The 19,244-nt window shown below is 46.1% G+C and overlaps 1 protein-coding gene across 2 annotated transcripts in view; it reads left to right on the top strand.

Moving 5' to 3' along the window:
• Positions 1-19,244, top strand: part of DOC2B (double C2 domain beta) — a 1,333,838-nt gene that overhangs the window by 1,033,710 nt on the left and 280,884 nt on the right. For both annotated transcript variants that reach the window (XM_075334207.1, XM_075334206.1), the window contains one exon: positions 18,829-18,955. In XM_075334207.1, coding sequence (XP_075190322.1) covers positions 18,829-18,955 — 127 coding nt within the window. The remainder of the gene's footprint in view (positions 1-18,828; positions 18,956-19,244) is intronic.

Raw genomic sequence — 19,244 nt, 5'->3', positions numbered from 1 at the left:
TCAGCGTGCTTGCTTCTAAAAGTGCTAGAGTTTTCTCCTTCATTTAATTAATTTTAATGAAAACACCTTTGAAAAGATGCTCAAAAAAAAGCTGAAAAAAAATGTACAAAAAATTATGGCAAAAAAAAGCACTTGGAAGCCACTAAAAAAAATCAAATCAAATGCTAGCTTCATTAAGATGAGTGACAGCCTACATGTTAACCATGTTTTCATGATTGGTTACACTAGGCAACAGATTTCTGTTAAAAAATGAATAAAAAAACCCTCAACTATCTAAGGATCCAGAGTTCACATTCTGCCTCATGTAATAATGATAAAAAGACAGAATGAGCAAAATTATACCACGGAGTAGTCAGGAGAAGGAATGCCATATGCCATGAATGACTGCAATTATTGGCTTCTAAATGCTCAGTTTAGTATTCTAAAGAGCAGCATTCACACAAAGTAGATTTATGCATATTGGTAATTATTTTTACATCCCAGTGGCAATAAATGAAGATTATTTTATGCACGAGAAAACAACAGTCCTAAGTTGAAAATTTTAAAATATATTTCACAGATGAAACCAGCAGCATTTCTTTTTTTGTATAAAATAAATACATGATAGGGAAAAAGAAAAATATTACCTAGGGATTTCTCCATTTCCACCCATTCTGCATCAAATTGAAGCAATCAGAATGTACCAAGTATAATGTATGTGACATCTTTAAATTTCTCAACAAAAGAATAAATGAATCATACTTGGCTGGCTGGCCCTATTACTATAATTTATATATACTGTATATGACTTTATGGCTGTGACAGGCAACACCATACAGCGTCACAGTGGTTAACCGTGCTTCAAGTAGATTTAGATCTACCTAATTTGTCTTCCTGTTGACAATATTTTGAAAAAGGAGCATGGCAGCGCTGTAGTGGACACTGTCATTACTCTAAAGGCTGCTTTACACGCTGCGACATCGCTAGCGATGTCGCTCGTGAAAGCACAAGCCCCCATCGTTTGTGCGTCAACGGGCAAATCGCTGCCCGTGGTACACAATATCGCTAGTACCCATCACACAAACTTACCTTCCTAGTGACGTCTCTGTGGCCAGCGAACAACCTATTTTCTAAGGGGGCGGTTCATGCGGCATCGCAGCGACGTCTCACGGCAGGCGTCCTATAGAAGCGGAGGGGCAGAGAGCAGCCGCATGAAAGTCACGTTCACCTCGTTGCTGGCAGGACGCAGGTACGTTGCTGTTTGTCGTTCCTGTGCTGCTCCTACTTGTTTTATTTAAAACTATTATTTAATGTTTGTTTTTTATGCTTGTCTTCTGCTGCCATCTACTGGTCAGACCTTTCGGCTCCTCTGTTTCTTTTCGTCCAGCCCATGGGAGTGTCTTCTGCTCCTCTTACATTACTTCCTGGCATGTTCAGTTCACAGCAGAGATTGTGAGAATCACACCCCTTATTTGAGCTGCTAGAAGCAAAGTCTTCTGACATTAGTGGCTCCAGAGACAAGCATCACAAGATAACCACAATGCCAGGTACTTGGACCACTGTACTCCTGCATATCCTTAGCCTTTGGAGAAAATAAACCACTATTGTTTCATCTCGGCATGTGCATGTTTAACTCTGGAGCGCTCTGGTCATGTCTGCCTCACCTATAGGAAAAACGAAGGTAAGATTCTCACGCTATTCCACAACTACGCGCCTTCAATCACCTTTACGTGGGGACAGAACAGTCAGAAGACTGCTTAACAGCTCAATACCCTGGCTACAGATCCCTAAGAACCCTGTAACTTCCCTTGTAATCTGCCTAGCAACAAGCCTTGTGCACTAGTCTGCCTGCAACAGTGCATGTCTGGACAGCCTAAGGGGAAGCTCTCCCATCTGCCACGTCCTGTATCACCTCTGCTTGCATTGTAAAGGGACAGTTTATGCACCTGCTGTTTCCCTCTTGCCATACCCCTTCTATAGACTTACAGTACATTATACCTCATCACTGCACATTGCTGGACTGCGAACCCCAAGTTTTGCTAAAGACACCTTGGGAATTTGATCAGGGAGTCCTTGCGGAGCTGCATGACGATTTTCGGACCCCTATTCAAAAGTCAAGTTTCTTAAAGAGACAGTACACCTTAAATCAAAATGGCCAAAAAAAAACTCAGACAGTTCCCCACTGCTGAAACAGAGCAAATACAATCTGATACTGTCCAATATGAAGCCCAGGAGGCAGATCCCATGCTTCTAGCAGACCAAGTTGTCCGACCAAAGCGCTCTTCCAAACCCACGATAAAGGACACTGAAAACTATCACACTATGAAAGATGAGCTATGTAAACGCCTGGAAGAATAGTGGGAACGAGTCACCTATTACATGTCAAGACTTGAATCCTCATCAGGTGATGCCGCATGCTTACAAGCCGCTCTGGAACGGCTGAACACAGCTCATGAAAGATACAAGAGACAGTCAACAAGGTACATTACCTTTCTAAAAGACTCTAAAATTGATGAAGCTCTTTCAGACCAGAGCAAGGCAGAAGAGGTGGACAAGGAAAGAGATGCCAAGGTGCAAGATGCCATAGACAAGGCCGAACACTAGCAAGAAACTAGATCACACCGATCAACCTCATCTAGACGTTCCTCTCGGTCATCCGGGTCATCATCCTCAAGAAGCTCAGCCCTGAGCGACAGGATACTAGAGGCCCGCATAAGAGCAGAAGAATCCAAGGTGAGACATTCCTTCACAGAAAGAGAAGTAGAGGAAGAAGCCAAAAGGGCAGAAACAGAAGCCAAAAGGGCAGAAGCCCTTGCAAAAGCAGAAGCCAAAAGGGCAGAAGCGTAGGCTTGGATAAAGATTCTTCGGTCACAGATGGAAGAGGAAGTTGCACTAGCTAAAGTGAGACTACTTGAGCAAGCATTGATCCAAGGTCCTGATCCAGCTCACTCGCCACCACTGGAAGCAGACAATCCAGTTGATCACACAAGAGACTATGTACTGAATCCGTTACCTGTAGCAACCCCGGTTTGCAGTACCGTCCAAACCTCCAACTTACCTCTACCAGTGCCAGTACCATCTAAAGCACCCGAGCAAATTAATAACAGTCACCAAGAGGTGCCCTCTCAAACAAAGTCACCATGGCAAGACGACAACCAAGTGTTTCCTGACCTACTTCCACAGCTCAAGCAGCGGTCATCAGAATCTACAGAGGTTAAACCACAGCTCAACCCTGCAGCAACGTCATTCTACCCGGGAACATCTCACCCATTCACGCCAGGCAGCCCATACACCCCAGGGGCATCATGAGTCGTCGTGGCAACAAGTGGTGAGAAATCAGATATGTCTGAGTTTGCCAGGTTCATGGTGAGCAGAGAGCTAATCAACACTTGTCTCACAAAATTTGATGATCGTGCAGAGAGCTACAGGGCCTGAAAAGCAACTTTCAAGGCAGCCATCGCCAATCTCAACTTAACTGCAGAACAGGAGCTCGACCTCATGATCAAGTGGTTGGGCCCAGGCTCTACAAACCGTATCAAGAGCCTCAGAACCGTCTATATGGGACAAGCAGAAGCAGGTCTCGCTGCTGCATGGCAAAGACTGGAACGCACCTTTGGCAGCGCAGAAGCAATAGAGAAAGCCCTATTCAAGAGACTGCAGGACATCCCAAAGATCAACCTTAAATAAGTCCACAAGCTTCAAGACCTAAGTGATCTGCTCATGGAGCTGGAGCTCGCCAAAAGAGACCCTCGTCTGTCTGGGCTGTGCTACCTGGATACAGCCCATGGAGTGAACCCAATCGTGGTGAAGCTGCCATACAGTCTGCAGGAGAAATAGGCAACGTCAGTCTCAAGGTACAAAAGAGTGCATGACGTCACCTTTCCCCCATTTATTCACTTCTGCGGGTTCATCGACGAGCAGGCCCAGATGAGGAACGACCCCAGCCTCGACTTCCTAGAGTTCAAAACTTCAGCAGCTGCAACAACATCATCATCAAGGTATGAAGATGCCATACACAAACGCAGACATATTAAGAAAACTGTGAGTGTTAGGAAGACTGAGCTACCATCACCTGCAGCACCCACAGATAAACAGTACACCATCTCATCATGAGATAAGTCTTTCAATCGTGAATGTCCCATCCATAAAAATCCACACTCACTGAACAAGTGCAGAAGGTTTAGATCCAAAACCCTACAGGAGCGCAAGAAAGTCCTCACAGAGCTTGGGATCTGTTTCAAATGCTGCGCATCACTTGAGCACATGGCCAAGGACTGTAAATCCATCGTCAAGTGTGAGGAGTGTCATAGCGAAAAACACGTTTAAGCCATGCACCCAACCCAGCTAGCTAGAGACACACCGGCTGCAGTCACCACCGCTGACACTCCAAGTCATGGCGGGGAGTCCAAGAATCAGACTGACACCACCACAGCCGTCTCCTGCTCATGCTCAGAGGTATGTGGAGAGGGCCAAATGGAGAAATGTTGTGCCCCAATATACCTATCAAGGTTTATCCCGAGGGACATCCAGAAAAGGCAATGGAGGTGTATGCCATCATAGACGACCAAAGCAACCGGTCCCTGGCAGGAACCAAATTCTTTGAAGTCTTCGGAATGAATGAACCATCAGAACCCTACACCTTGAACACCTGCTCTGGTCGCATAGAGACTAGCAGCAGAAAAGCCCAGGGATTCATTGCTTCTCTATCAATGGGAAGACTGAAATACCTCTACCAACGCTTGTTGAATGTGACCAAATACCCAGCCACAGGAATGAAAATCCTACCCCAGAAGCTGCATTTCAACAACCACACCTGAGACACCTCACTAGTGTTATCCTACCTGTGGACAATAACACAGAGATTCTACTCCTGCTCGGCAGAGACAATCTAAGGGTACACAAGGTGCGACAACAGTGTAATGGGCCTGACTATGCACCATAGGCCCAGAGACTGGACTTGGGCAGGGTAGTTATAGGAAATGTGTGCGTTGATCGATCAGAAATTGACTCCTTCAAGACTTACGTGCATGGAGATGGGCGCACAACCTGCTTAAAGCCATGTCCTCATCACTATGGAGTGAAAGAGAAGTCTCCAGACATAATACAGCTACCTGACATCGCTTCTTCTCTGCATATCGACAACTTGGGAAGATCAGTCTTTCACACAACCAAGGACGATGATAAAGTAGCCTTGTCAGTAGAGGACAGAGAATTCATCAAGATAATGGACTGTGAGTTTTCTAAAGACAAAACCAACCACTCGGTCTCTCCATTACCCTTCCTATCTACCAGGGTAAGTTTCCCAAACAACCGAGATCAAGCTCAGACCCGATTTAACTCTCTTCAGCATTCTAAGAACAGCTAACCTGAAATGAGAGAACATATTGTTGCCTTTATGAACAAAATATTCCGCAACAACCACGCAGAACCTGCTCCGTCCTTGAAGAAGAACGAAGAGTGCTGGTATCTGCCTTCATTCGGTGTATACCACCCACGGAAACCGAATCAAATCAGGGTTGTCTTCGACTCCAGCGCCAAACATGAAGGCGTATCCCTTAACGATGTTCTCCTCACACGTCCCAACCTAACAAACATCTTGGTAGGAGTATTGCTGAGGTTCAGAAAAGAGCTTGTTGCCGTCACTGCCAATATTGAACAGATGTTCCACTGTTTCCTAGTCAGAGAGGACCACCGGAACTTCCTCAGATTTCTGTGGTACAAGGACAATGACACCAATAAAGAGATGGTGGAATATTATATGAAGGTCCATTTATTTGGAAACAGCCCTTCACCCGCAGTTGCAACCTATGGCCTATTGTGATAACACGCTCCGGGATCGCCTTTGCTGGGTTCAAAGGGCACGTATTCACCTCAGGCAGACAGCCGAATTTAAGGTGTAACTGACGCTTGGCCAGGTTTATTGCAGTGAAGCATAAACAAAAGGAAAAAAAACACCAACAAAATAAATCCTTGCCTGTCCGGCGCTAACTATACAGGATGATATCCTAACTACCAACTGGAGGGCTTCTCCCTTCCAGCTAAACCATACAGACATCAAGCATTGCTCCAACTTACAAGTGTCTCCTACACAGACAGGCTTACTGTGTTGCCGAGATGGAGACCCTCCCCCAACTTCCCAGATTCCTTTTACCTCCGTCCTTCACCTCCCATTAATCCATTAGTAGCCAGGTGATCCTGACCAGGCTAAGTCACATAGGACCGATACCGGGGTGAGATATACCTGCCCTCATCCACTAATCCCACATGAGTCTCACATATCCCCCCCCTCTGCACAGACCACTGCAGCTGAGCAACAGCACCCACAAAACAGTGCACACGAGACAGGGCGTCAGCATTCCCCATCCGCACCCCCGGGCGGTGCTCCACTGTAAAACGATAGGCCTGAAGTGCAAGGAACCACCGGGTCACTCGGCCATTCTGTTCCCTATTCAAGTGCATCCACTTGAGAGGGGCATGGTCAGTGATCAGCCGGAACTTCCTTCCAATCAAGTAATATTTAAGGGACTCTAGAGCCCACTTAATGGCTAAGCATTCTTTTTCCACTATGGCATAGTTGCGTTCATGCTTATTAAGCTTCCGACTAAGATAAAGGACCGGATGTTCCTCTCCGTCCTTCAGTTGTGACAATACAGCCCCTATACCGGCATCAGAAGCGTCCGTTTGGACCATGAACTCGCTGCGGAAGTCAGGAGTCATTAGCACAGGTTGAGAGCAAAGAGCTAGTTTTAAGTTATGGAAGGCTTCTTCGGCTGCCGAGGTCCATTTGATCATGACAGAGTCTTTCCCTTTGGTAAGGTCCGTCAGGGGAACAGCGGTAGCCGCAAAATTGGGAATGAACCGTCGGTAGTAGCCGGCTATTCCCAAAAAAGCTCTCACCTGCTTCTTGTTGACTGGTTGCGGCCAGTTCTGAATGGCTTGTATCTTGTCAATCTGGGGTTTAACAATTCCCCTCCCAATTACGTATCCCAAATACTTCTTCCAGCCCGATATGACATTTCTTGGGGTTTACTGTTAGACCCGCCTCCCGCAGGTCCTCAATCACGGCCTCTAGTTTCTGGAGGTGCGTCTCCCAGTCCAGGCTGTATATGACTATGTCATCCAAATACGCAGAAGCATACTGCCTATGGGGCCTCAGGACTCGGTCCATCAACCTTTGAAAGGTTGCCGGTGCCCCGTGTAGTCCAAACGGCATATACACATACTGGTATAAACCTTCCGGTGTAGAAAACGCAGTTTTCTCTTTAGCGGCCTCTGTTAGCGGGATCTGCCAATAGCCCTTCGTTAAGTCTAGGGTCGTGATATACCGGGCTTTTCCAAGCCGATCTATTAATTCATCGACCCGTGGCATAGGGTATGCATCAAATTTGGAGACCGCATTTAATCTCCTGAAGTCATTGCAGAATCTAATGGAGCCGTCTGGTTTCGGTATTAACACAATCGGACTCGACCAGGCGCTATGCGATTCCTCGATTACACCTAACTCTAACATGGTCTTCACTTCTCGGGAGACAGCTTCCCGCCGAGCTTCCGGTATTCGGTAGGGCTTTACCTGAACTGTTACCCCAGGCTCTGTTATGATGTCATGTTTAATGAGAGTGGTCTGCCCGGGCTTTTCCGAGAAAAACTCGTGATTGTTGATTACAAACTGCTTGACGTCTGTCTTTTGCCGCTCGGACAGAGTTTCCGCAGTCCTGACCTCTGGTATGGTCTGCTTGCAGACCGGAAGGGCCAGACCTGCTGACAGAGCAGGACGGTCCTTCCAGGGTTTTATCAGATTCGCATGATAAATCTGTTCAGGCTTCCTTTTACCAGCCTGGCACACTTTGTAGTTTACCTCACCCACCCGTTCCTTAATTTCAAAGGGGCCTTGCCACTTTGCCAGAAATTTGCTTTCTGCCGTGGGGACCAGGATCAACACCCTATCTTCGGGTGCAAAAGTACGGATCTTGGCCCCCCCTATCATAAATCCTTTTCTGTGCTACTTGAGCCTGTATCATATGCTCTTTAACGATGGGCATCACAGCCGCAATACGGTCCTGCATTTGGGTTACATGGTCTATTACGCTTTTGAACGGGGTGACCTGTCCCTCCCAGGTTTCTTTAGCGACATCTAACAGTTCACGGGGACGTCGGGCGTACAGAAGCTCGAAAGGAGAGAACCCGGTGGAAGACTGGGGCACCTCCTGGATAGCAAAAAGCAAATACGGGAGTAAGTAGTCCCAGTTCTTCCCGTCCTTGTCTATCGCCTTACGGAGCATCTGTTTCAAAGTTTTGTTAAACCGTTCGACCAGTCCGTCCATTTGAGGGTGATACACGGAGGTGCGTAACTGTGCTATTTGTAACAGCCTGCAGAGTTCTTTCATTACTTTAGACATAAAGGGGTTTCCTTGGTCTGTGAGTATTTGTTTTGGGACACCAACCCGACTAAACACATGGACCAGCTCCTTGGCAATGGTCTTGGTGGCCGTGTTACGCAAAGAGATGGCCTCGGGGTAACGAGTGGCATAATCCAAGATGACAAGGATGTGCTGGTGTCCTCGTGCAGACTTGGGGAGGGGTCCAACTAAATCCATCCCAATTCTCTCAAATGGGATCTCGATGATAGGCAGAGGTACTAAGGGGCTACAGAAACGGGGCATAGGCGCAGAGAGTTGGCAGTCGGGACAAGACTCGCAATAGGTGCGAATATCGTGATGCATGCCTGGCCAAACAAAACAGTGTAATATCCTTTCGGTAGTTTTCTGGACCCCCAGGTGTCCCCCCATCATGTGTCCGTGTGCCAGGTCCAGCACTCTCCGCCTGTAGGCTCTCGGCACAACCAATCGTTGTACTGTGTCATCCCCCTTCTTCTCTATCTGATAGAGAAAGTCATTCTCCAGTGCCATGTAGGGGTAAGACAGCCTAGTACCTGCATCCACCTGCACCCCGTTTATCATTTTAACATTTTTTTATAGCCTGAGAAAGGGTAGGATCTCTCATTTGCTCACTTTGGAAGTCATCTTTCTGGACTTCCGAATTCAGCCAAGAGGAAGGGGGACAGCCACCCGTGTCCGCCTCTGCCCCGGGTTCATCGGAATCACCCGCCAGAACTGAAAAGGGGAACTGGGGGTTGTTTTCAGCGGATTCCTCCTCTGAACCCTCTTGTGGGGCATCCTCTAGTGGCTCCGGGCCCACACAAGGTGTGGGAGAAGGATCATCCGTGCGGCTACCCTGGGGTACTAATTGGTTCTCCCACAACTGCCAGAAGTGGGGAAAATCCCTGCCCAAAATGATATCATGCAATAATGCTGGTACTAGTCCCACCTTATGATGCACAGACCCATAGGGCGTAGTAATGCAGGAGACCGTTGTGAGGTACGAGCAGGTGTCTCCATGCACACGTCACAGAAAATTTATCTGACGGTCCCATCGGGACTGCTACCAGACTGGCCTTTACCAGAGTCACCACACTTCCCGAGTCTAATAGTGCAACAACAGTATTGCCATCAATGGACACTTCACACAGGTGTTTTTTCATATCGCCTTGACATGCCGCAATACACACTACCCGTGCAACCATAGCCATGCGTTTTTCAAAGTCTGTGACATCGCACTGCATCGGTTCTGCAGTTACTGGACAGTTTGCAGCAATGTGGCCCACCTCCTGGCAGCGGAAACACCTCACGGGCCCCTTGCTAAGAACATAGTTTGGCACCTTAGCCCTCACAGGGCCAGCAGTCCTGTTTTCCTCCTCCACTGCCTTAGGATATTTTCCTCCTCCCCATGACCCTGGAACAGTCTTACCAGATCCTCGTCGAGAAGGGGAGAGCGAGGATGTGTAGCATCGTCCATAAGTCCTTCTGCCAAGGAATAACGCTCCACTAGATCCACTAGCTGATCCGCTGTCGTGGGGTTTCCATGGCTTACCCACTTTCTCAGAGATGGCGGTAGAGCTCTTAGGTATTTATCAAGAACGATTCTTTGTACCATCTCTGGCGCCATCAAAACCTCGGGCTGTAGCCTTTTCTTGGTCAAGTGAATGAGGTCAAACATCTGTGACCGCGGTGGTTTATCGGGCTGATAAGTCCATTGATGAACTCTCTGTGCTCGCACGGCCGTCGTCACTCCCAGCCGGGCAAGGATCTCGGCTTTTAGTTTATCAAAGTCGTGCGCGGCTTCAGACTCAAGATCAAAGTAGGCTTTTTGGGCCTCACCTGCCAGAAACGGTGCAAGCAAGTCGGCCCATCGCTCCTTTGGCCACTTTTCCCGCTCCGCCGTCCGTTCAAACGTGGTCAGGTAAGCTTCCACATCGTCCTCTGTGGTTAATTTTTGCCAGCACCGACTCACATGAATCACCCTCTGGTCAGCCTCCGCATTACTCTCAGGTACGGTCGCCAGACACTGCGCCACCTGCTGCAAAAGTTGGCGGTCTCTAACCGTCGATTCCACCAGTTCCTTCAACTGTGCCGACATCAAGCGATTAGCTTCTTGCTGCACAGCTGCGGATTGTACCAGCGCTTTCACCACGTCATCCATTATGATGATTACGTGCTGCCCGCGTTCTCCACCACAATGTGATAACACGCTCCGGGATCGCCTTTGCTGGGTTCAAAGGGCACGTATTCACCTCAGGCAGACAGCCGAATTCAAGGTGTAACTGACGCTTGGCCAGGTTTATTGCAGTGAAGCATAAACAAAAGGAAAAAAAACACCAACAAAATAAATCCTTGCCTGTCCGGCGCTAACTATGCAGGATGATATCCTAACTACCAACTGGAGGGCTTCTCCCTTCCAGCTAAACCATACAGACATCAAGCATTGCTCCAACTTACAAGTGTCTCCTACACAGACAGGCTTACTGTGTTGCCCAGATGGAGACCCTCCCCCAACTTCCCAGATTCCTTTTACCTCCGTCCTTCACCTCCCATTAATCCATTAGTAGCCAGGTGATCCTGACCAGGCTAAGTCACATAGGACCGATACCGGGGTGAGATATACCTGCCCTCATCCACTAATCCCACATGAGTCTCACACTATGGAGAACCGCATTAGAGGGAGAGTCTGAGTATGGAACAGACGCCAGAGACTTTGTTGAGAAAGACTTTTATGTATATGATGGGCTCAAATCACTACCCACCGAGGAAGCAGCCATTGATTTTCTCAAAAGGACCCAAGGCATGCTGTCACAGGCAAAACTCAGGTTACACAAAATTGCTTCAAACAGCCTGACCGTAATGAGAGCCTTTGAGTCGGGTGATCACGCGCCTGGGTTCAAAGATATTGACTTGGGGCTAGACAGTCCACCCGTGCAGAGGAGCCTGGGCATCAGATGGGATCTTGCAGCTAACTCCTTCGGATTTCAAGTAAGTTGCTCAGACAAGCCATTCACAAAATGTGGTGTCCTTTCTATAGTGAACAGCTTATTCGACCCGCTGGGATTTGTGGCACCTATCACTATACAAGGCAAATCCCTGCTGAGACAATTCTCTGAAACCCTCAAGGACTGGGATACCCCACTCCCTTCTGACAAACAGCAAAAATGGGAAGCTTGGGAACAGTCATTGCGTGGGTTGAACAACATTCACATCCCAAGATGTTATATCAAAATCTCACTCACCTCTAGCATAAAGAAAGGGACTCCATGTCTTCTCGGACACCTCCAAACTAATCAATGCCTTGAGAAGGTTCCTTGCCATCAGAGGACCAGTGAAACAGCTGAGGTCTGATCGTGGAAGCAACTTCGTCGGTGCATGTAGAGAACTGAACATCGACACCAAGCCTATCCAAGATCAGCTGGCAGAGAAAGGTTGCACCTGGATCTTCAATCCCCCTCACAGTTCTCACATGGGAGGCTCCTGGGAGAGGATGATCGGAATTTCATGCAACATCTTGAACTCCATGCTAATGGACGTCAACTCCTCAAGACTCACACATGAGACTCTAGTCACTCTTTTAGCTGAAGTCTCAGCCATTATCAATTCAAGACCCCTTGTGCCGGTGACCATGGATCCAGAAACACCAACTATATTAACTCCTACTATTGTTCTTACCCAAAAAACTGACAACGCTTTAATGCCTAGCGGAGAGTTCACCCACGCAAACACTTATCAAAAACACTGGAAACGGGTTCAATACTTGGCTGACTACTTCTGGAACCGATGGAGGAAGGAATACCTCACTATTCTTCAAGGAAGAATGAAGTGGCGACATCCCAAGCCGAAAGTCAAAGAAGTAGACCTAGTCCTCATGAAAGACCAGACCACAGAAAGGACTGACTGGCCTATGGGACTGATTACTAGGATACTGCCTAGCCAGGACGGCAATGTTCGGAAGGTGGAGCTAAAGGTCATTAGGAAAGGTGAGGCGAAGACCTTTGCAAGGCCAATCCACGAACTTGTTCTGCTGTTGCCCATAGAGACCGTCCCTACGGTATGAACGCTACCAAACCTGAACTTTGAGCCATCCTTCTTGTTTTGGACTCAATTGAGTTTGTTTTTGCATTTAACGTGCCTTTCCTTTCAGGTTATATTATGGACTCAATAGTGAAATCCCCAAAGTGAATTTCAGACTGGGAGTGTGCTGTTCCTACTTGTTTTATTTAAAACTGTTATTTAATGTTTTTCATGCTTGTCTTCTGCTGCCATCTACTGGTCAGACCTTTTCGGCTCCTCTGTTTCTTTTCGTCCAGCCCATGGGAGTGTCTGCTGCTCCTCTTGCATCACTTCCTGGCATGTTCAGTTCACAGCCAGAGATTGTGAGAATCACACCCCTTATTTGAGCTGCTAGAAGCAAAGTCTTCTTACATTAGTGGCTCTAGAGACAAGCACACAAGATAACCACAATGCCAGGTACTTTTGGACCACTGTACTCCTGCATGTCCTTAACCTTTGGAGAAAATAAACCACCATTGTTTCATCTCAGCATGTGCATCTTTAACTCTGGAGCGCTCTGGTCATGTCTGCCTCACCTAGAGGAAGAACAAAGGAAAGATTCTCACGCCATTCCACAACTACGAGCCTTCAATCACCTTTAAGTGGGGACAGAACAGTTCCCAGGGTGTCACACGTAGCGATGTGTGCTGCCTCAGGAACGACGAACAACCTGCGTCCAGAACGAGCAACGATTTTATTTCAAATCTGTTTTATTGATGAAACTGTTGTCAACATACAAACATATCATTTGTGCAATTGCAATACATAAACATCATTTTCTCAATGCTGGGATAACATCCAGAAATTGTTACATTACTAAATTTTTTGGAATTCTTCAAATTATCTTTGTGCTATTACCATACAACCACTTATAAATTATAGGTCAGAATTCCCACTTCTTTTGACTTCCTGTATTCTAATATACTCATTTTCCTTGTATGTCTATTGTCTTATGAATTATTGATAAATCTTTTCATATAAAAAATGAAACTAGAAAAATGCAGATTAATGTTCAGAAAAGAAAGAAAGAAGAGGAAAGATACAAGCATAAAGAAGAGGAAATTAAAGAGAAGGGGGTAGAGGGGGGAAGCAAGAAAAGAAAAAAGGGGGGGGAGGAATGAGACTCCCCACCGTTTCTCAGTTCAAAAGCTCGCCAAACTCTCCACAAACTCTGGGGACTCCATGAACATAATCCATGGTCCCCAAACTGTAGTAAATTTTTCTGTGTTCCCATTTAGTTCTGCTGTCAGCTCCTCCATTCTCTGGAGGTTTGTCATCTCCTCCAACCAATCCAGCACCGTAGGGCATCTAGTCTGTTTCCAAAATTGTGGGATAATCATACGGGCAGCTGCCAGGCAAAATCGCAACATGTCCCTTTTTTGTGTTTTAATAGCTCCTGGGAGCATAGAAAGAAGGGCAACCTGGAGGGACTTTTCTATTTCACCTCCACTCATCTTTTTGTACAGGTAGAACACTGAGTCCCAAAAGGGTTGCAGCTTAGTACAGCTCCACCATATGTGTAGCATTGTACCTGTGTCTGTGCCACACCTCCAGCACACATCAGACACAGAGGGAAATATAGCATGTAATTTAGTCGGGTAATGGTACCACCTTGAGAGAATTTTATAACTTTTCTCTTGAGCGGTGCACGCCAAGGAAAGCTTGTGGGTCCACAGGTACGCTCTGCTCCAATCGTCCTCTGGAATATCCTCTCCCAGTTCCTCTCCCCACCTACAGACAAAGTGAGGTTTATCCACCCTATTTCTCTGGTTCAGCGTTTTATAAATGAGTGAGATGCCATGTCCAGGTGATGACCCCTGTAAAAATACTTTCTCAAAAGGAGTAGGGGGTGTCCTCATCCTTCTCTCCCTGTCCTGGTACGGGAGGAAAGATTTCAACTGCATATATTCCATCCAGGAAATCTCTTTCCCTGTGGCCTGCATGGAAGTATAAGTTGGTAGGGTGTGTCCCGGAAGCACGTGACAAAAACGAGTATCATCTGCCCGAGTAAATCCCCCGAATCTATGGGAGTGGAGTCCTGGGGGGAACTTCTTATTACCGAATACGAGGGTAAGTGGGCCCTGCTCTTGAGAAAGAGATCCCTTTTTTATCTCTCCATCCCACATCCCCATCGCTGTCCGCGTGAACTCCATTCCTTTTGCTATCTGGATCCTACTTTCTTTCTCTAACCATGGAAGTAAATGTAAGGGAGTTCCCAGCATATCCTGTTCAATCACCACCCATTGTTTCGAATTACCATGAAAATGCCAGTCCAGTAATCTCGTTAGGATAGCTGCCTTGTAATATAACTGAAAATTTGGGAGCCCTGCCCCCCCGTCACTTTTGTGTCTGGTCAGAGTTTTAATTCCTGTTCGGGGTCTCCTGTTCCCCCAGACAAACCAAGACAAGGCTGTCCGGATCTTGGAGAAGTAACTTAGTGGTAGCTGTATGGGTATTGTCTGAAACAGGAACAGGAACCTCGGTAACACATCCATTTTTATCTCGTTTATACGCCCAAACCACGTCAATCTCTTTTTGTCATATTTCTTTAAGTCCCTGATTGTCCTTTCTAATAAGGGAAAAAAATGGTGATGTATAATTTTTGCTGGATCCCTAGGTACCATAACTCCCAGATATTTTAAAACTGACGGTTGCCACTTAAAAGGGAAGTTTTGTGATACTCTCGCAAGGGCGCAACGATTTTATGGAAATGAACGACGTGTCAACGATCAACGATAAGGTGAGTATTTTTGATCCTTAGCGATCGCTCGTACGTGTCACACGCAACGATGTAGCTAACGAGGCCGGATGTGCATCAGGAATTCCGTGACCCCAACGACATCTCATTAGCGATGTCGTTGCATGTAAAGGGGGCTTTAGGGTTTGGGAGTTCTATTATTTGTACTGTATGGAAACTGTTTGTGGTGCGCTATGATTGCCACAATATGAGAACTCATTAGGTGACAATGGTGACCCATTTACTTGAACTTGAGGTTGTGTGGCTGGTACTTTACTTTGAGGTTGTCAAGATTTTACCACTCATGATGTCCTATGGACACTTTGAGTGACAGCTATAAGATCAAGGGCATGCTGGGTTATCAGTTTGTTAAGTGACAACTCAGTCATCCAATTTGAGGCAGGGGCATTCTGAGTTTGTTAGTAATATTATTGGCAGACTAGCTAAACTATCTGGCCAGACCTGCAGCAGGGTTTCCTTCAGGTGTCAAAGTGATTACTTGGGTATTTAGTTTGCTGGAAGTGATCTGATTGCTTCTAGTTATAACTTTGCTCAGTGTTATGTCAGTCCTTTATTCTGATATTCTAGTCTTGTTGCCTGATGTTGGATTGACCTGATGTTGGATTATCCCTTTTGCCTTAAATCAATTTGATATTAGTTACCTAACTCTAGACTTGACCTTTGACTACCCATTTGTCTTATCCCTTTTATCTTTGACTCTCCTGGCTTTTGATCTCGGACTCCTTGACTTCCCCACCTCATTGATTGCCAATGAGAAGTAACTCAGTAAGACATTAAAACCAGCATTTACATTTTTTTTATTTTTTTTTTTCATTTTCACAAGCATAGATCCAGTTCACACACTTTGTGATCAGGTGGCGAATCTGACGTAAATTATTCAGAATCTGGTTAAGGAATTCCGGAATCTTGAATCTTTACAATTTCAGTTGCAGATACAGGTATCTAATTTGTTTAAGGCTCTCTTTAGTTCACCACTGCTGGTTGTGGCTGCAATGTCTGTACCCTCAGACATGCTGTTGGGCTTGCCGGAACCTGTAGTGACCGTTCCTGAAAAAATATTTTTGAGAGGAAAACCGGTTTAGGGTGTTCAGGGAGAGCTGTAAATTATTTTTTACCCTGTTACTTCATTCTTCAAGGAATAATTGCTAGTTGATAGAAATAAATATGTCCCTCTTGCAAGGGGACCCTCATACTTGGGCTTTTTTGTTATACCCCCAAGCCCCAGAATCATTTTCTGTCAACACCTTCAATGACACCTTAGGTGTAATTTATGATAAACTGACGTAATCCAAGTCGTGGAGGCTAAAATCATTAGTTTGAGACAGGAAAACAGCACAGCTGAGGACTACACTACTGAGTTCCAGAAACAGCCTACTGAAGTTTAGAGGAATAATGCAGCTCTCATGTGCCAATTGCAAAAGGGGCCTTTCTAAAGCTCTTCCGGATGCTCTGGCTCTTAATGTTCCCTCTTGTTCTTTGGTGATGACTATGTCATGTCCCGGGGCAGCCGAGCTGCTCGGATCTGGGCGGTCCGTGGCTTGAGAGGTCCCGGACATGGGGGCACCGTCGAACAGTTTTAAATGAAAATTGCAAAAGAAAAAGAACAATAAAGTCTGACTACACCACTCGCGGTTTGCGGCTAGGCATGATAGGACCGCCGCTGCAGGTTCCCACTGGGGATGATGGATGGGGGGCAGCGTGGATGGTGAGCCCTCCGCAAGCAGGGCTTTTCCCCAGGGGTAGGTAAAGGGTTAACGTGGAGGCGCGCGGCAATGAAGCAGTCCAGACAAAGAGGACAGTTTGATGATTTTTACTTACTGTATTCACGCCCTGGGGACACACTGGATCCCAGGTGCGCCCGTGTCCCTGATGACTATGCCTGCCAAACTGGTGCCACTCGACCTCCTGTGCACTCTGGCATATGTGGGTCATCCCTGGCGTAGAGCACTTGGAGGTCCTCCTGGTGTCTGGGTCCTGCCGCAGGCAGCTTGGACTATTTAAGGGAATAGGTTCCGGTCCCCTCTTTGCTGCTGATGCCTCAGACGTTATTGGTGGCAGATGAGTCCTGAAAACCCACCCGCCTGGCAGAGTTAACAGATGACTTGAAGTCCTGGTCTGTTCTGGGATCTGCAACCCGTGCGTACTGTAAGCCCTGGATGTCCACCCCACAGGATCCCTCTGTCCTTGGAGCTTACTCTCTCGCTCTGCAGCTACTTTCCTCCTCTGAGTGGCTGATCTTTCCCCTCAGGTCCTTGCAGTGTCTTTACTACCAGTCCGCCGACTTTCTTACTCCTCACTTTCCTTTCTGGTTCCTTCCACTTTCTCTCTGTGTCTCAAGAGTCTCTGGTCTGTCTTGACACCTTTCTTACTACTCCTCTCCTCACAACCTTCTACTTCCTCCTCCTAAACTCATCTTTCTGTTCTACTCTCTACCCACACTCCCCAGGTCACTTTCTTCTCCCCCAGATCTGGTCTCTTCCTCCCAGTTGGCTGCCTGTTATCTAATAGGGCCCAGCCCTGTCATCTGGCTAGGTGAGGCTCCCAGCCGGGTACAGCGAGTGTAGATTTCCTGGTGTGCTAGTGTGTGTAGTGACTGGCACAGTCATGTAGGACCCGAGCTGTTACCTTGTTGTTACCTTATTTTTGTGACACCTGGTTACCGCAGGGGCGTCACAACTATGACCCAAGCCATTCAAATGAACTGCAGAATTCAGGAGCGACCCAGTAAGCAGCAGGGTGCCTTTCTCCAGTTCTCATGTTGTGGAAAGGATAAGTCCGCACTATCAAGGACTCTGTCTTTACTGTGTTTTTTCTGCACATTTTCAAGAGAACTGCCCAATTCATTCTAAGGCAAGCAAGTTGTTGGAAGAACGATTTCACCCAGACTTCGAGGTACACTTTGCTCCTCAGATTTAGTACTGCTTAATAGAGGTTTGCCCTACATGAACTATTTACTGTTCACATTGGCTTTTATTGACTGCGGTTCTGCAACAAAATTTATGAATTCGTGACTGATTCTGAAATCAGCTTTAGGGATATTTAGTCTGGAAAAAGCTATTCAAATTTTGGCTATTGACAGAACACCACTACTACAGAACTTTGCCAAACGTGTAATGATGGATTTCATGCTTAAAGTGGGGCACTTCACTCTGAATCCATTTCTTGTTTTGCCATGGATAAATTACCTGTGGGGTTGGTACTGCGGCTTCCGTGGCTGTGTACTCAATATCTTTTTATTAATTGAAATTAGAAAGAGATTGTTAACTGGTTTGCCACTGTTTTTTTGTGATTATGGTTTTCATCCCCATTTTGATTATTTGTTTTATTAAGCTGTGAATGTCTTGGGGTGGAGGTCACCATACAGAAACTTGGTGATGTTTGGCGGGAGGTTAAAATGGATATTGGGGCCACTCAGATTTGGTAGGTGATAAAGTTTCGTTGTCATCTGAGAATATTAAGCTTAAAGCACCGTCAGCGAATTTTGGTCTGAATCTCATTGGTTCATGTTCCTGTTATGGTATATAAAAATTATTAATCAAATCCATCTTCTTTCTATCATAGTTTAGAATCAATTTTATTTTGTTATATTTCATTTATAGTGAAATATATTTAAGCTAAATAGCAAAAACTTTATAATGTTTTGTTTTTGTTTATGTCTAGAATTTCAGTCTGTGATGAAGATAAGTTCCGTCACAATGAATTTATCGGTGAAACAAGAATTCCTCTAAAGAAACTAAAGCCTAACCAAACCAAAAATTTTAGCATCTGTCTAGAGAAACAACTACCTGTAAGTAAACCTTCATTCAGAATGTCTCGATTCATAGAATTTATTTCGTTTGGAAACATTAGATATTGCTGTTAAAATAGGTGTAAAAAATTATGAAGGTATTCCAAACACCTGCACAACATATCACACATAAATTGATTTTTTTTCAATTGTCTGGTTGAAATGTACTGTGCATTTTTCTGACTGTAAAACAAACTTTTTATCTAGATAACTTCAAAAATATATGTGGGTCTTTTAGCCAGCAGTCAGTAAGGTTCCTTCCTAACTGCTTCCTTAAACCATAGGAGCA

Source organism: Anomaloglossus baeobatrachus, chromosome 2 (assembly GCF_048569485.1).
Source record: "Anomaloglossus baeobatrachus isolate aAnoBae1 chromosome 2, aAnoBae1.hap1, whole genome shotgun sequence".
Lineage (NCBI taxonomy): Eukaryota > Metazoa > Chordata > Amphibia > Anura > Aromobatidae > Anomaloglossus > Anomaloglossus baeobatrachus.
The sequence above is the reverse complement of the archived record's forward strand: the minus strand, read 5'-3'. Positions and strand labels throughout refer to the sequence as shown.